The sequence below is a fragment of the Macrosteles quadrilineatus genome, unplaced genomic scaffold, assembly GCF_028750875.1.
Source record: "Macrosteles quadrilineatus isolate MER2022 unplaced genomic scaffold, UCM_ALF_1.0 Scaffold_3__2_contigs__length_128488019, whole genome shotgun sequence".
NCBI classification, from domain to species: Eukaryota; Metazoa; Arthropoda; class Insecta; order Hemiptera; family Cicadellidae; genus Macrosteles; species Macrosteles quadrilineatus.
This window is the reverse complement of record NW_026542596.1, coordinates 7,419,878-7,437,558: the sequence shown is the minus strand read 5'-3', so window position 1 is coordinate 7,437,558 and position 17,681 is coordinate 7,419,878. Positions and strand designations below refer to the sequence as shown.

Here is a 17,681-nt window from a genome sequence, read left to right as displayed (position 1 = left end):
AACCATAATTACAGAAAGAGGCGAATTTAAATTAGTTCTCTTCGGTTATGTTGAGGGCGTTTTGTTGTTTGTTTAACCAACTTACATTAAATCTGGTATTTAAGTCATTCATCACCTCTAATATTTTATTTAACCTAAGTAACAAGCACATTTCGTAGAATCGACTACAAGATAAGAGAGAAACATTGAATCTTGACTACCACACTCAAACTTTACCGACATGAAATACACAACAACAAACAGACTTCAGATGTTGCAATAGATTGAGAAGTTTTCATGTACTATTTTATGTCAATGGGTACGGCTATAAGCTCGTTCAAAGAGACTTACATAATAACGTATTGCGCAGAAGTTCACTGGAGCCACGGAGAGGTGCGCTAAATTCGCTAACCACCCTCTTTGCGAACGGATGCTACTTGAGATAGAGACGTATCGGAACCAGATAGAGCACGATTTGAGGGCCAGGTGATGCTATCTTGAAATTAGGATGAAACACGTTTGTCAGGGTAGGTGTGTATGCGACCATAAAAGATTGAAGTAGGTAAGGAAAACGTATGTTTAACGTTCGCATTGAAAAAAGAGAAACGTGACGGAAAGAGTGAGCTGAGAGAGGGAAAATCTATACCAATTCATAATAGCTTCTCCACTGCTTGATTAAGTTTTGCGTTTTAAGACAACAACTATGAACTCAATGTTGTCACATTAGTCAATGATGAGTGTTTGCGGCAAATCGTCTGACAATCACCAATCTCATAGACCTAATGATCTACCACAGTGGCAATACTGATAAAAACGTGGTAGCTCTAAGCTAGGCTCTCGTTATTAGGGTGTTTCCAGACCGGTTGGTTGACAAATGAAAGAGTCATTCCCTGACGTTGCATTACGTGGGCAATGTTTAATATTCTTATGTAGTTGATATGATATGATATGATGATGACAGAAGTGTTGAAATGTGCATAACTCACTAAGGATGAAACTTGGACCGTAAGGCGACAACAGTTAATATAACCTTTTCATTTGACTCTCATGCTGCAGTTCATAACACGTTCAATTATCAACAGTTAATTGTTCTTGCATATGATAGTTAAAGTGAAAGAAGTCGAAGTTGTAAAGAATATTTGTTTATTACACCGGATGACCAATAAATCGGCCTTTGAGGTTCATAGAGGTTTTGGTCAACACCATATTCATGTGCAGTATTAATTTGCGACCTCAAGTAAACACTAGTCTTGTTGTAACACAATCCATTGTCACATTAATCCAAAATATTTACTTGTAAAATATAATGATAACTACGTCAAGAAAACATAGAGAAAGTATGTATCATACTTAAAGGAATTTGTTTTGAGAATTTAAAGTATTTTGTTTACTAATTATTTTCCAAAATTTGTTGCAGGAGGGAAGGACACCGTGGTGTTCAACATAAGTAGTGTGAACACCGAAGAGGAGGTGAGACTAGCTCAGCTGCAACTTAACAGAAGAAAACTGCACCAACGTCACAGACACAGGAGATTGTTGGCTCCACCTTACAGGATCAGGCTATTCCGAGCATCTCCTGGAGGCAAGCTGACTCCTCTAGGCTCTGTGTCGGTCTCCATGGTCCAGAGGAGCGTTTGGACATCCGTGGATATCACTGCTCCACTCAGAGAGCTCCTGCTAGACCCGAGGGGCGAAGTTTATGGTTACTCCTTAGCCGTGCGTTTCGAGTCTCCCTCGGGTAAAGTCATTCCTCCTTCTCATTTCCTTCGTGGATTCCCCGACTCTCACGCTTTCCTCGTGGTCTTCTCAGAGGACGGCGAAGAGGAGGTCACCGAGGACGGGGGAAGACCTCCACCTAAACCTCCGGTACACACTCACGCCTTGGTGCAACGTCTGCAGACGGGAGGTCTGGAACGAGTGTTCATAGACGACTCTGACAATAACCCCGATATAATTCCTAACTTTAAAAGAAGGATGTTTACCAGGAATGTTACTTTATCGAACAGTTTGACAACTCCTCCAACTGTAAATGAAACTCACTCTACTTTGGATCAGCGGGAAGATATGTCGGAGAACGAAATCATCAGGAAGACTAGATCCATCATTGATAACAAACTTCCAGACGAGAATGAAGATTTGATTCCGGTTTCCTCTCCGGAATCATTTTTGACCTCCAGAATAGATATTTTCAATGGTGAGAGTCGCAATAAGAAACCGAAGAAAGTGCGGAAAGGCAAGCGTAAAGGAGGGAAGAAGCAGAAGAACTCGTATTCATCAGACAGATCGCAGAATATGTATATGGTAAGAGGAAATGCAATTGTTATTTTTAAATAGTAACAGGTTATAGTAGTTTACACAACGATTGCGTAAAGATAGTGTTAACGACACGAGTAGAAAATTGGCGAGTGCCTTAAAAACTTCTACGAGTGTCGTTAACATTATTTACGCGAGTTGCGTACGACATTGCTTTAATTACTAAAAATCACTATTCATAATTTCTAAAGGAGGTTATGTTTTCGTTTATAACCTCTCATTGCCACTGACAGTGATGCAGCGAAACACACTAATTGCACCAATCAACAATTAAATTGGCCTGAACAGCTGATTAGTTGAATTTTGAATCATTACAATTTTACTTCTCCTCTCTCAATCCTTGAACCTCATTGGTCAGTTACCCGTGTTGTTATGAGTAAAACTATGCTGTTATGAAAGTAAACAATGCTGTTATGAGATACTTTTCAATTCTAAGAACTGTACTGAAACGGCTACTTTAAAAAACGGTCGTAGGTAAAATATACTTTTAAATCTTTTATTTTTAAATAACCTTATACAAATTATTATCAGAATCATCATCGATATTCCAATACAAAAGTTCTTTAAGATACGATGAAAGTGTAACTTTGAAAGCATTCTAGATTTGGTAGACATGACCCACCTCGTTTTAAGTAGACTTGATGGATTTCGCGAGATTCAAATGAAAAGATTTAAAACGTTTCTAAAATTAATAAAACTACCGTAGTAAAATCGTATAAGAAACTACAATGTTTAAAAATCTTAGTATTATCTTGTACACAACACGTTGTTTAGCGCTAAAATAACTACTTTCATTACGTTGATTTTTTTCAAGATTAGGCCTATATATTTTAAAACCTTTTCTGGTTAACTTTTGACAAGTTTGGAAGTGCTCCAAGTCCCAAGATGCTGGAATATGGATTAAGTTTCGTGTTTCATCCCAGTGACGTCAGGACAAATTATGATTTCCTAACCTGTTAACCCTATGACACAGCTGATATATTGTTAGACCACAGAACTTCTGTGCTGAATACTCTGGTTTCAATAATGTTAATTTCTAATGGCGTTTAGCTAAAAAATAAGTAGCCAAGTCCACACTAAGTGTGTGTACCTATTTAAAAACAAAAATAAATGACATGAAGAACTTTCTCTGAATTGTAGATTTGCTTCACTGATAGCTACGAGATTAGATAACATACGTTTAAACAAACTAGCTCCTGGCATGGTGATATTGCGTATTATTTCACAATAATATTTTATGGGGGTGGCAGAATGTTTTACTGTAGGACCTACTTCATTAAAAAAGTACAATATATCGGAATTAAATCAATGACTTTGGAAAAAACTCATCCCCAAAATGCATCAGGCTGTGTATATATATTTTATGGATACAGCGTTGCTTACAAGTTCGTAATTCTAACGTTTTACTTATTTTTTTTTGTATTGTAGAGCTATCCTCACTAAAAGCTAAAGGTTATTTGATAAATTAATTAATGAACCTATATACATTACACATTATAGCCTATATGATTCACCCAGCAGCAAATACGACATATTAATACATTATTCAAAAACTGAAAGAAGTTTTTTTTTGTTTTTTTTGTTGAAACTGTCGCAATGTTCTAATATATAGAAAACTAATCGCTATTGAGGGGAATCTGAACCCCTTATGTTGTATGGGTATTTGAGATTGAATCCTACCCTCCTACCCTTCATGACGCTAGGCCAACAAACGCAAGTATAGCCCTCAAATAATACGGATAAAATTAGGGGAAAACCAACCCGTCTTTTAACGAGACTTCCCTCAAAGTTTGAGACTATAAAATAGCCTAGCAACACAAAGAAAATATACAATTCATATCCTGACTAAAGGAAGCTCCTATTATATTAAAAGCTAATTTAAATTCCAAACATTGGAAAAAGATATACATTAAATACAATTCTATTAATTTTTGTCCCTCCAAGCGACGTGTTTTGTCACTCCCGTGTACCTATTCCCTCCAACACGCACCAGGCCAGGCGTTGTTTTAACATAAACTGCTAATTATAACAACTGGTAAACATCAACACCACTTCCACTGTTTTACCGGACGCCCAGCGCTCAGCCTTCAGTGGATGTTTTCAATAAACACGTGGACATTTCGTTGTGAAGAGTAGTTTGTGAACACATGTTGTTTAGGAGTTTCACACAGGAACATTCAATGTCTTATGTTAAGATGAAAATATTTTCCTGTCCCTAAATTATCCTAAGAAGCTGTGTTACTTGTTTTTAGCAGCATCGTACGCACACTAAAAAAAAACAGTTAGTCTTTTGAAGTTAATAAACAATTAGTGTAAAAAAGTAAGTTATTTTGAAATGAGTTAATAGTGCTAGTAACAGGAATGTTATCGGTTCCATCCCGAGAAAAGTATGTAGCTTTTTGATAATTTAAAACTGGCCGTTAGCTTGAAGCGGTTCTTAGCGGAAAATATGCGCAAAATTTACCAAAAACCAAACCCAAAACCAGAACCAAAAATTACGATGAATACTTGGCTATCTAGAGTTTAACTACAAAATTAAGAAATAGTTGAGCTTGATTTAATAGTAGGATGATTGTAAGATAGTACGAAAATTAAGAAACGCAGTATAAATGAATAAATCAGTACTATGTGTCTGAAATATTTACTTGCAGATAGAGAGTGTTTGTTTGTAAAGATTGTGATCTTTGTTTCAGACACGGTTTTTTGAAAGAGAATTTAAATCGGTATACATTTGTTTAAACAATATGACGGACGCCTCGCTTTGAATAGCAATAACACTCAACTTCAGCCACATCGATAAGGAAATAAAAATTAAAGTTAACCTACTTAAAACAAAACAAAAATATTACGACAGTTAAAATCAATGACGTACGGTATTAGACACTTTCGTTGGTTTCTAGAAGTTAAAAAGGTTTGATGTATACTATAAAGTTGAAAAAAAAAACCCAAAACATTATGATTCATTCATCATCATAACCATTTATGTTGATTTATATCAATGTTTACAACAAATCATTGAAACATTGATAACATCCGAATGACCATTTTATTATTAGTTGGTTCCAATGATAATAGTAAAGGCCTTTTTCATAAGAAAGTAGAAAGTGAGCCATTACAATGTGAAAACCACGATGAAACAGGTAAAAATGAGATATACTCCGATCTATCTTTAACCTATCTTTAATCTTCTATCTTTGATCTATTTACTTATGGGGGATGGATCTATTTACAAGGGAATTCTCTGTAACATCCTTTTTTCAGCCGTACTACTTATAAGATTTTTACGATTTACGTGTCATTGTAAATGTTATGATCTAGCAAAGTGGCGAATGGTAGTAACTAAATAGTACCTATATTTCCTATCAAGAGTAGAAAGTGCGCCATTACATATTTGAGACCATATTATGTTTGAAGTGAGAGATTTATCGAGCACTTTTAATATGGTCGAGAATATGTAATGACCCACTTTAACTCGTGTTTTCAACGTAGTTTTCGCTACACTACAAAGAATATTTTTTTTAAATAATAAATAGACATTGGAATATTTCTTTTACATATGGACATTTCAAAACTAATAGCAGTTCTTAGGTAGTTGCAAATTAAAACAGTCGTTGAACAAAATAACAAATAGGTTAATTTTTTTCCCTACAGTTACCTAACAATGTACATGTTCTCTCGCTGATTTGAGAAAGCAAAGTGGCCAATTCGCTCATCAGTGAGACAATGTTAACATTGTCTCACTCTAATTACTTTGTCTCACTCCAGATTTGCAACGTGAAGGCACGAAATAGTGAGCGCGTAACATGCAGGCAACGTCGTCTGCGTGCGAAATACGTTGGCAGCACTGGCTGTAAATCAGCTGGTCAGCTGTTGTACTGTTGTATTTGTCACTTCACATTAAATGTCATATTAAAAGTTCACTTCTGTGTAAAAATAGGTTATGTTTCTTCACCAATTTGTTTGTTTTATGGTAACTGTAGGAAAAGTGTAATGTGCAACTCGAGTTCAAAGTACAATTGCCTCACTCGAGAAACCATTCCTCACTCGCCTACGGATCGTGAGTAAGGATTTCTCTCGAGTGAGTCAATTGCTCACTTTTCTCACTAGTTGCACAAATAACTATTCTTTTGAAAAAAAAAAAAAAACACAGTAAACACAATGTTTGCACAATAAACATTCTATCTGCGTATTAAACAATGTATTGATAAATTATTGCAGGTGATAAACATTTAACGAAAACAGGTGATTTAACAGTTGTGTGGCGAAGAAATATTTCAAAATTCTCTTTAGAAAGTTTAATAATTTTTGTTTGTATAAAATATAAATACCCGTCAACGATGTTGTTGGCGATCCTAACAAGAGTTTGTGGAGTGGTAAGTGGGAGCTTTTAAAAGCTCGATGATAGACTTAACGATCAACCTTATCACATAGAAGATTGACCCTGTAAAGTGACCGGCTGGGATAGAGTTAAGCTAATGAACACGTCAACTAAAATATCAGGCATCACAATGTAATTTACGTTCATAGGCTGTACAAGCAGGCAAATAGCAATAAACTTTTTCAAAAAGGGTTTTTAGTAAAAATTCACATATTTTGAAAAATATTCCGTTGGCTCAGAAACCTAGAATTGTATACAGCTGTTCAAACCGAGCGTATCCTTTACCTAACTAATACGTCCAATCTGAGAAGATAGCTCAATTGACAACCTACTCAATACCATAGATAAAACATACTTCCTTAGTTAATTAGTTGCCCCTTGTGTTGCTTAGTCTATCCAAATACATAAAATAAAGTTTCGATGGTTATGAACTATTAGATATTTTATTTTACTATTTTGGACATGTGTACAATCTAAATTGCGTATTTCGATGGAGGTTATTAAAAGTGTTGTATTAAATAAGTAGCCTGGTTCATTAAGACATAACAAAACCTAACCATTAAGACTCATCCCGTATAATATCTCACCCAATAAACGAACTTTGAACTGTACTTTGTAGGCCTATTAAAACCATTTATTTATTTATTTTTACGGCAAACACAATTTTTTACAATAGTTTTACATTGTGAAACATGCGACAAGATGCTTATTACATGTTAATAAATGTTGTACAGATACATCAGTGATACATGCAAAGATTAAAATGAAAAGATGGAAAACATGTTCAATGAAAATTACATGCAGTTGTTATAACAAGTGAAGAGTGAAAGGTGAATGAACCATTACCAATAGGCTGGACTGTGTGCGGCTGCAAAACAATTAAAAAGTATGAACTGTAATATTTTCTGAAATCTAAAAAGGAAAAGTTCTCGGCGTTCTATCAAACCCCCTCTATCATTGGTTTCTGCCCTTGCCAAAAGACGGCTTGTTTATGCTAACTGCCGACTGCATTTTATTGGTCTTTGTGTTATTGACTATTGGCACGTTCCAGGGGTTTATTTGGCTGACTAATTTTGGTTTTTATTTTGTAAAATACTAATTCGTCTGTAAAATCTGTTAGTTTTTATTAGCGTGAGCTCTAATTCATACGGTTGCGCATAAGTATACTCGATAATCAAATATTGAAATACTTAAGATCATACATTTTAAATCAGTTTCGTCGAATCAGCGTATGTTACAAACACTAGTGAGATTCAAACTCCATAGTATTTTTAATACAACATCTACACATTTGCTATGTTGTATACAATATTGAAATTAGCCTATGTTGTTATTTATGCAATTTTGAATAATAGCACGGCAAATTGAGAAAAGATTTCTACACTTTTTTGTTACAACATTTTAAGTTTTTGAAATAAAATGCAATGCAATTCTCTGTTTAATCAGATCTTAGTGGTATAGCAAGCACATTAAACCATACAAGATCTATAACTAAAATATTTTTGAAGTGTGTATAATTTAATACATTGGTTAACATAAGCTTTAAAAAGTAATAATAAATATGGTTGATTAATTTTGGGGGATTTCCCCAAAACATTCTGAAATTATTGTTTGGCTCGTTAATAAGAAAACAATAAATAGTAAAACCCATTTGGGCATGATGATGACCGGTGTTATAGGTTGAAATCGATCACCATTGTAATATATTTTACACCGGCATAACATATATTCATTGTATTGTAAACGTTTATGGTTTGTACAGTGTATTTATCGAATATAAAAGTATTCAAATGCTGCAAGTTTTCAAAAAAATATAGTATTTTCATTTAAATCATACCCGTAAAATAAATACTGACATAAAAAATACTAAATGTAAATTTATATTATTAAAATAATTTGTTGGATTTTTGTGTGCAGCAAATCGACCCCTAAATATTTATTTTTATAGGCATATCGGGGTGCCAATTTAAAGCTCTTATCCTATAGATGTGCCTTTTGTGGGTTTAGATTATATGCCGTGAAAGCCCTTCGTCCTAAAGGCTTTTAAAATTTCATAACTGAATTCTGTTGTCAATCATCTGAACTTTTTCAAGTTTACTTTTGTTTACATCAAAATAGATGGCCATGATACCAAGTTGTTTACATCCATGCGAAAATGGGGTTATCTGTAGTTGGGTGGTAGTTGGTGATGTTTCAGTGAATTAAAGTAAAATGTTGTAATGTAATTTGTATAAAATGTAAATAAGAAAATGGCTTACGTTAGATTTTGTGGTGTGATAGAATTTTGTGTTTTCATAGTATGTTTATTTTTATTTATTTTATTTATTTTTATTTTTTTTTTTTTAGGAAATTCGATTAAAATACTGTAACGTTATTTGTTTAAAATACAGAAGAAAATGACTTATGTTAGATTTTGTGTTTTCATTGTATGTTTCAATAGTAGTTGTAATTCTGAGATACTAAGATTCTAAGAGATCGCGCACGCAATGAAAATAATGGGGACATGATGAGAAATAATCATTTTCAATCTTATCAACTATATATAAAATATATCACGGATTTTGAAGTCACGAAGTGACGCAGGTTGCTAGTTTGATAAAAAATTGTTTTTCACTTTAAATTACTACATAATACACTCATTTACGGAAATCTACATGCTATCGATGAAAAAACAATCTAGCCTACTAAAAATAACCAAATAAAATGTTGTAGCTGACATAGGTTTTACATTGATGTCTGTAGGACCCGAAGGACAGAACACTGCCCGTGCGTCTACAGTACTGGGCTACTAAAATTTTAATCAACTTTTACTCATTGATTCCATTAATTTAAACGAAGGTGGATTAATTTTTAATATAGATTTTAAATTTGAATAGAAACATTTACACATTTTTTTAGCAACAACATTAAATGTTTAAATAAAAATAATTTATTTTTATTAAAAAAACAATTCTCCAAAATGCCCTCCAAATGCTGAGTATTACACAACGTATTCGCTGTGTTCCAGGGGACAGACGAGCCACTAGGGTGTCAGGTCCGTAAAATGACGGTGAACTTCTCAGAGATTGGCTGGGGCGAGTGGATCATCTCTCCGCGCAAGTTTGAGGCCAATTATTGCACGGGGTCCTGTCGCTTCCCGCTGACTGAGGTAAAACTTACATCCCTAGTCAGCTTGACATGCTGAGTACAGATGTTTGGCTGAGTATAATTGGGCTGATACAGCCCGCAGTGTTGAGAATCAATCGATCCAAGTTTGAATTAGTATTTTGGATCATGCGTGTACTAACATGTGCACATACAGGGTGATTGACGTAAATGATGTAAGTGTGCCAGCCGTTTTATTCAAAAACCATAAGAGATATCAAAAAAAGTTAAATGGTAAGTGTCTTGGACTTTTTATTTAAAAAATTGTAGTAAAGTTGGAAAAAATATTTTAGCCGCCATTTTTCCAATATGGCCGCCAACTTTGATTTTTCTTATTGATCACCCTGTATTTTATGATGTATTCTGGTAGAAAATGTAATTTTAAGACGATTTTATTCTTGTAATTCTTTTCATAAATCTAACCGTTTCAAAGATAATAATGGTTTAAGTTGTGAAATTTTGAATGGTTTTCGAATAAAACAGCTGGCATGCTTGCATAGGCCTTTGTCGAAACTCTTTCTCATGCAGAAATTTCAAAACTTTAACCATTACTTTGAAACGGTTAGGTTTATGAAAAAAATCACAGGAATAAAATCGTCTTAAAATTACAATTTCTACTAGAATACATCATAAAATACAGGGTGTTCCCTAAGAAAAATCAAAGTTGGCGGCCATATTGGAAAAATAGCAGCTAAAATATTTTTTTTGACTTGACTACAATTTTTTAAATAAAAAATCCAAGGCACTTACCATTTAACTTTTTTTATATCTCTTATAGTATTCGAATAAAACGGCTGGCACACTTATATCAATCACCCTGTATAAGTATGTTAAAAATTGGACTAGTCAATGGCTAATGTTACCGTGGATTGCACATGTTCCCAGATTTGTAGATACAATTAAGACAATTTAAACCATATTATACCGGTAAAGGACTTGTTTTTTTTACTATTTATTACTTCTTTTTCAATCAACTGAAAGATGTGTTTAACCAAATATCTTTTAAAACTATTGCTAGTTCTCTTTTATTATAACCTATAGTAAAACTGAAGTCGTCATTCATCAGAGAGGGCATTCAAACTTAAAATGTCACAAAATGCATGCTTTAGATTTCCTAATAAGATTTTGAGTATGCACTTGCATAGTCAATGATCCTAGGTAGCATAAATAAGTGTTCAGTCTAAGTTAACAAAAACGTACTATTATCAAGTTAAGTAATACACAGTTCAATATTTTCGTTTCTAATTTTAATGTGTGAAACCATTTTTAAGGCATTTTCAAAGAACCAATATTGTCCCTTGCATACTGACCCCGTTGCAAGGCATGGATATAGCTGCTATTAAGTCAGATAAAATATAAATAATTTCCATTGTCAATGGCAAAACTAAAGCATTTATAATCTTAGACTTTTGACTCACTATAAAGAAGTTCATATAAGAATGATATTGGTACAATTCTACGTTAATTTTACAGCCAGATTATAATGACAGTCAAATTTAGCAGAATGGACCACTAACCACATTAATTACTTATTTCGATCGAATACCCCAGGACTATAGCATCTTTTATTTCACATAGGCTGTCATTAGCAGAACGAGTCCATCCGCACAAAGTTTACTACGGCTAAAGAAAAGTCATAGGGACCCACTTTGATGATGAAATCTTAAATCGATATTTGTCTATTGATAACACACAATGTATATAGTCTCTTTCAGTTATCTTATCAACCGCTACCTGAAGCGACGTTTGATGTGGCCGACCATAAACTGTTACAATGTTGTAAAAATCACAGATCTTTTGTTTGGTCACAGTTGACAGCTTACATTTTTAATGATTATTGTCGGTATCTAGTAATTGTGTTTGAAAGTTTTAATTTTACTAGTGAGGCCATGGTTATAGTACCATAGACTTTGACAAATGAAGTTGAGTTCCCATGGACCAGCTGTAGCAATCTCTTTTAGCGAATTTCCTATATAGGGAATAAGCTATTACCGTAGGTCTCATGGTAAGACCTGGACCCGGGACCGATTTACTTTTTCTATTTATATATGTGTCCGTTAGCACGATAACTCGTGCAAAAATGATCCGATTTTGATGAAATTTGGTATAAACGTGTAAACCTACATTTATTCGAACGAGTTCGCGAACCAGCATAATCGGACCATGGGAACGGGGTTTATTGGGGGTTGTATGGGATAAAAATAGGGTTTTCTAATTTTTCACCCTGAAAACATAAAATTTCGCAATTTCTATCCAAACCATTTTGTAGAGCTCAAAAAACAAATAATTTAGTATACTGAAGCATTGTTGTATGCTATCTTATGGAGAATAAACTGTTGTTGCTTGCTTGTCTATGCACATATTTTAATGCAATTTTGAAATTTTGTTTACTTCATATTAAGCTATCGATATTTCAATAAAAAACCCCTATTTTCTTCCCTGTAACAGCAAACCTATAAGTACTTATTAAAACTAATGATATTTAAATAAATCTGACAATTTTAAGGGAATAATTTAGTGGAATTCCACTCAGGTAGATGAAAATTCACATAGTCTGCAGGTTTACAATGGTGAAAAGTTATAAAGTACAACATAAATTATCTATACCTATTTAATACGCAAGCAGGTTTTTTGTGACAATTACTCCTCCGAAACTACTGAACCGATTGAGATGTTTTTGGTGTCATTGGAAAGAGCGTAACGTGAAGTTGTGCAGGAAACTTTCTTATTAGGGAAATAATTAGTGAGTGAGGCCCTGGAGCCCTTTAAATTTTCGTATTTCTCCAAAAGATTAACATGGGAACCAAAATTGTTATGAAACTCCAGCTGTTGTCAGTGAGAAGAATAACATATGTTAATTGTACACAGTCAATAAGTTTGCTAATTTAACAGTTTGCTACAAACATTTACTGACTTGGTTGAAATGGAATAATTACTGTTTGAATTTGGGTTGGCGTAAATATTACATTGGAAAAAAGCAAGAGAGCCTAGATAATTTGATATAGGTACTAAAAAGAAAACTGAGTTAACACTGTGTTGCATTTCTCAGTAATCACTGAAAGAGCCGATTTGCAAACTATGGAAAAAGGAAAATCATAGAACACCACCAAAGAGAAGAAAAAGAAACAATGTTTTTTTTTTTGAATTTATAATCGTTATTATGGACAACCTAATGCGGCTATGAGTAAGCCTATTTGTAGAAAACACAAAAAACAAGATCAGCTTTTGAAAAATGATAAGATATATTTACATAAAATGTTGATTATATCGATCTGTTTTGTACATATTGAGTATTTCCATAATCTTTGAGTGGAATATTTTAAAGTCATCAGAAATTATGACTGTTATTCGTTTTAAATTAACACCTGTAATACTAAGCAATTGCTCGAATTCGAGCAACAGGGACACTAGTTTTACTTATTGGGTTGGCATGCTGGAAACAACGTTTTACTTAGAGAGAACAACGTTAAATGCACCTCTCTGAGTGTATCTTGTCGTACTATTGGAGTTGACTTTTCTTTCTCGTTTTTCTTACTTTGTTAGTTGGTGGTTGGACAAAAGATGCAATCGTTGTCCTCTGAGGATAAATTAAATTGGGGAAATACAGCATGTCCTTAGTTAAATAAGTTAATTTCTATCCGAAAATTATGTACAGCTTTCGAGGGATATCTACTTCAGAGTAGTGTTGTTTTAGTAACCTAGGTTTTCTACTAACTATGGTAAGCTGTTTAACCAGGGCTATTTATTAAAATCCCTACAATCAAGATCAGTTGTGTCCATTTTCGAACCATCAAAAAGTTTCTCAGCATGGAATAGAACCTATCTGATTGTAAATGCTGTCGGAATGACACGATAGACAAAAATACTTATTTCTAATAAGTTACTTTGTCTTCAAATACTTTTCCCAAACATGATCGACGTATGTGTGTGTGTGAGGGGAGGGGACGTAAGCGTGCGTGTGAAAGTGCTCAGAGATCCAACACTTACCTCAAGTACCAACAAACAGTTGGGCTAATGCGCTACGTCCATCTGTTCGTTACCACTTTACCCCACAACCTACAGATAACACTCACCGTCTGAAACAAGAGGCCTTTTATCCTCTTTTCTTTTGCTCCACCATCCATTACTCTTTTGTTAAGACTATCGGAACCATTGTAACATATGTTAATGGTCTGCTACCAGCTTTGAGGTTAAAGGTTTTTAATTGGTCGTGTATAACCTTATGGTGTCGTTACGGTGGAGACGAATAATAAATTTCACTATAGTAAATTACGACTAAAATGACCGAGGTTCGAAGAAAATGTTGTAACTGTCAACGGACATAAAATATACACATGTTTAGTATGTTTGTTGAGCAGTGAAAAGTTGTGACAAACGTTTGACGAAGAATTTTTATGTTCTGAGCTAATTTTAATGGTTTTGGTTCATTTTAATTAGTGTTATTTCTAAAAAAAGGTGATCTTCGTAAAATACCTAAGTTGAACACTTTTATATATTTATCATACTAATGGATCAGATGAAAACTGTTTAAAGGAATATTTCTGTCTTGCTTGTGTCTAGGACGTCTTGTTGTTTACTGTTACAGTCAATTGGGTTTGCTTTTATTAACACACTTTAAAACTACTTAATATTTTAAATATTACACTATATTTTTTAAACTCTTGCTTGCCCTCTCGCATCATAACGAAAAAGTAAAGCATAATAACGTAACCAGTGTATTCAAACGTCCAGCATGAAACGCGTCAAAACATGCTTTAGACTTTAGAATAGTATGAGAAATGACTTAAGTGTCAAAAGTTGCCTTATCTACGACTTTTCATAAAGAAGTATCGTATTCAATGGTGGAATTGAAGTTATATACCTATACAACTAGCTGTAACCCGCGGGCTTTGCCCCGTTTAACTTCTTAATTTTCAAGATGATCTCGTTCGCATGGCTCAATCACGTCCTGGTTGAAGTTCGTTCGCTACGCTCACTCACCTTTATGTTGGAGCTCGTTCGCTACGCTCACTCACCTTTAGGTTGGAGCTCGTTCGCTGCGCTCACTTGCCTTCAGGTTGGCTCGTTCGCTGCGCTCACTTGCCTTCAGGTTGGCTCGTTCGCTACGCTCACTTGCCTTCAGATTAGCTCGTTCGCTACGCTAACTCGCCTCCAGGTTGAAGTTCGTTCGCTATGCTCACTCACCTTTTGGTTGCAAATTAGCTGTTGTCATAAATGTAAAAGAAATAATAGTGCTGCATCCTGTTGGTAATCCTTGTAACTTTAATGCTATTTAACATCATAGAACAAAACCAACTTGTTTAATGAAACAGCTGTTAAGATTCATTAATTCCATTTCTCATAAGGTTAACATGGGAAACTTCAGAGCCACTGGGGCGGAGACCGAGAGTCCGATCTGAATAAAAACAACTTAGTTTTCCTATTTAATGCCTAAAGAATCAGTGTACCAAATTTCAGCCTCCTAGGTAAATGGGAAGTGGGAGAATTAGTGATGAGTGAGTCAGTCAGTGAGGGCTTTGCCAATACAGATTAGGAACAGTGGTATTGGCTTTGGATACCTTTATCCTGGCTTCTCATGCACACGTCTCTGCTGCAGCAGCATTCAGAAGAATCCTTTCCTTGGCTGAAGAGGACAAAGTCCTAAAACAGCCTCAGTCCAGTAGGGTTTCAGTTCACTGGACTGGAACATCACGAGAAGTCAGTCAATTCCTGATAAAACAGAAGCTTGGTGTGGGTTGTGTGTGTTTTTATGTACGGCAACGTTGGGATGTCTAAATGCTTATCTCTATTTTTTTATGAGTTCGAGATTGTGTCTATTAATTTTTGGTGATATCAGAGAGAAAAACCCCGTTTACAAATACCTTGATCTGTTTAATGTAATAATGTTTAAGTTGGTAAAATAATCCACAAGTAAAAGAAGACATGAACCTACAAAGTACGTGTAAACCTACCTTAAAATTGTAAAGCTTGTATTTAACTACTGTACATGTGCCACTGACGCACGGCCAAGGCTCGATAAGAGTATATTACGAAGAACTTATTCCGACGACCTGAACTATGAGCATTTACTAAGTAACAGGTACGCCTACTACTATTGTGGCCTTATTTTAATACCCAACGAAATGAAAGTCTCAAATTATATTTCTGAAGGGTGTATAAGACGATTGTTCTGACGTGTCACCACTCCACATCCTCCCCACGTCACACTGGTCGTCCTTCCCTTCTGTAGGGGTGGTCTGGCGTGTCACTCTACCTGCTGGCCCATTGTTTTTCTGTCACCGCCTTTAGCAATTAAAGCTTCACCTCCTGTCTTTATCAGCTACGCATTCCTCGCACATGCGTATCCTCCCTCATTCAATCCTCTGTCAGAGACTGAGTGGCACCTGCGTACAAGTTGACAAGATTGATGAAGTGAACTTGATGGCTTATAACGGACAGATCAGTTGAAATGAAAGTAAAAGAAAAATGTATAAAAATATTCTCATATTGTTAGCTCTTTATATTAAGAGAAACGCCGGAGTTTCTTTAGTTTTATATGGACCCACTATTATTCATTGAGCTGTCATCAAATGATCCTGACTAAAAAGGATATCTCAAGTCAGTCATTACATAGAGCATCCGATTCATTCTATACTCACCTTAAAGTTTACCTATTCATGTTAAAAGACGTATAAAACTTACTTAACGGTTTTAAGTGAAGTGATTGAACATTCGTCTATTTAGGTATTTACTGAAAGAAATCAACGTTCTTGTATGAAAAATAAAACAGACTATACAGTATACATGTCTGTTTTTTTATACAAGAGTATACATATTGAAAAAAAATACAATGAAACAAGGATTTGGATCGCAATTCTCAAGAAAACTTCTCATAATTATAGGCTATACATACTAGGCTTAACACATTATAAAATGTAGGCTACATAATTTGTTTTCTCACCTGAGTACAATATACAAAATATCATTTTAATTTATGCTAGTAAATTTGTCCAATTTCAATGTAAATTATCAGAAAACATTGCCATATTTGTATGTGTATATTTTTTAACCCTAAATTATACCTTACCTGTACTTTGTAAGTAGTATATAATTTTGTTATTCATTGGACCTACCATTCAGATTCGGCTAAGTGTTATCAAAATTCTCTTTGTTAGCTAGTGTTGACGGTGGTCAATCACTAGCTCATGTTCTTCAAGTTATTTTTGTATTACTATTTATATCATTTGCTTATTGTTCAACTTGAACAGATTGTGAATTAAATAAAGTTAAAAAAAAGTTGCAGACAATTCAGGTCCTTTATACTCATTACGCTATTCATTACACTAACTTGACCTCATAATCGTCTAACCTCTTTGAAGTCATCATCAAACCTTCTTGCTTGAGTGCTTGAGAAGATCGGGTAACGTATTTGAATAATGTACTAGGGAAATAATGTAGTGTATACATGAAAATACGATAGTAAAATTAATTGCATGGATCATTAGCCTGTTACCAACCATTGATACTAGACAACACTATTAATATACTGTATTTATATGGCATTCGGTGAGGGATTTCCTCAACTGCACAAATCGTTGTCTAATGTAAACTCTGTATTGTTTTATGCTTACTTTCAGGAGAATGACGCCACATCAAAGGAAGTATGTTGTATATACACTATTTTACTAACAATTAAAGTATATATTTTGGATTTAAATGTCTGATAATGCATAGGCCTACTACAATATGTTTAAATTATGCTGATTCTTGGGAATGACCTTTCGAACTTTATAGGTCAATAATTATGATTGGCTGTGTATATATATATATAAGTGCTTCGTACTATACAAAAAAATATGAATGAAATCTCTTACTCCCAAGACAAACC

At 34.4% G+C, this 17,681-nt stretch overlaps 1 protein-coding gene across 1 annotated transcript in view; it reads left to right on the top strand.

Annotated features, from left to right (window-relative positions):
- LOC128990512 (bone morphogenetic protein 3-like) overlaps positions 1-17,681 on the top strand; it is a 34,024-nt gene that overhangs the window by 15,240 nt on the left and 1,103 nt on the right. The window contains exons 2-4 of the mRNA XM_054412904.1: positions 1,397-2,280; positions 9,678-9,818; positions 17,431-17,454. Of these exons, the coding sequence (XP_054268879.1) occupies positions 1,397-2,280; positions 9,678-9,818; positions 17,431-17,454 (1,049 nt within the window). The remainder of the gene's footprint in view (positions 1-1,396; positions 2,281-9,677; positions 9,819-17,430; positions 17,455-17,681) is intronic.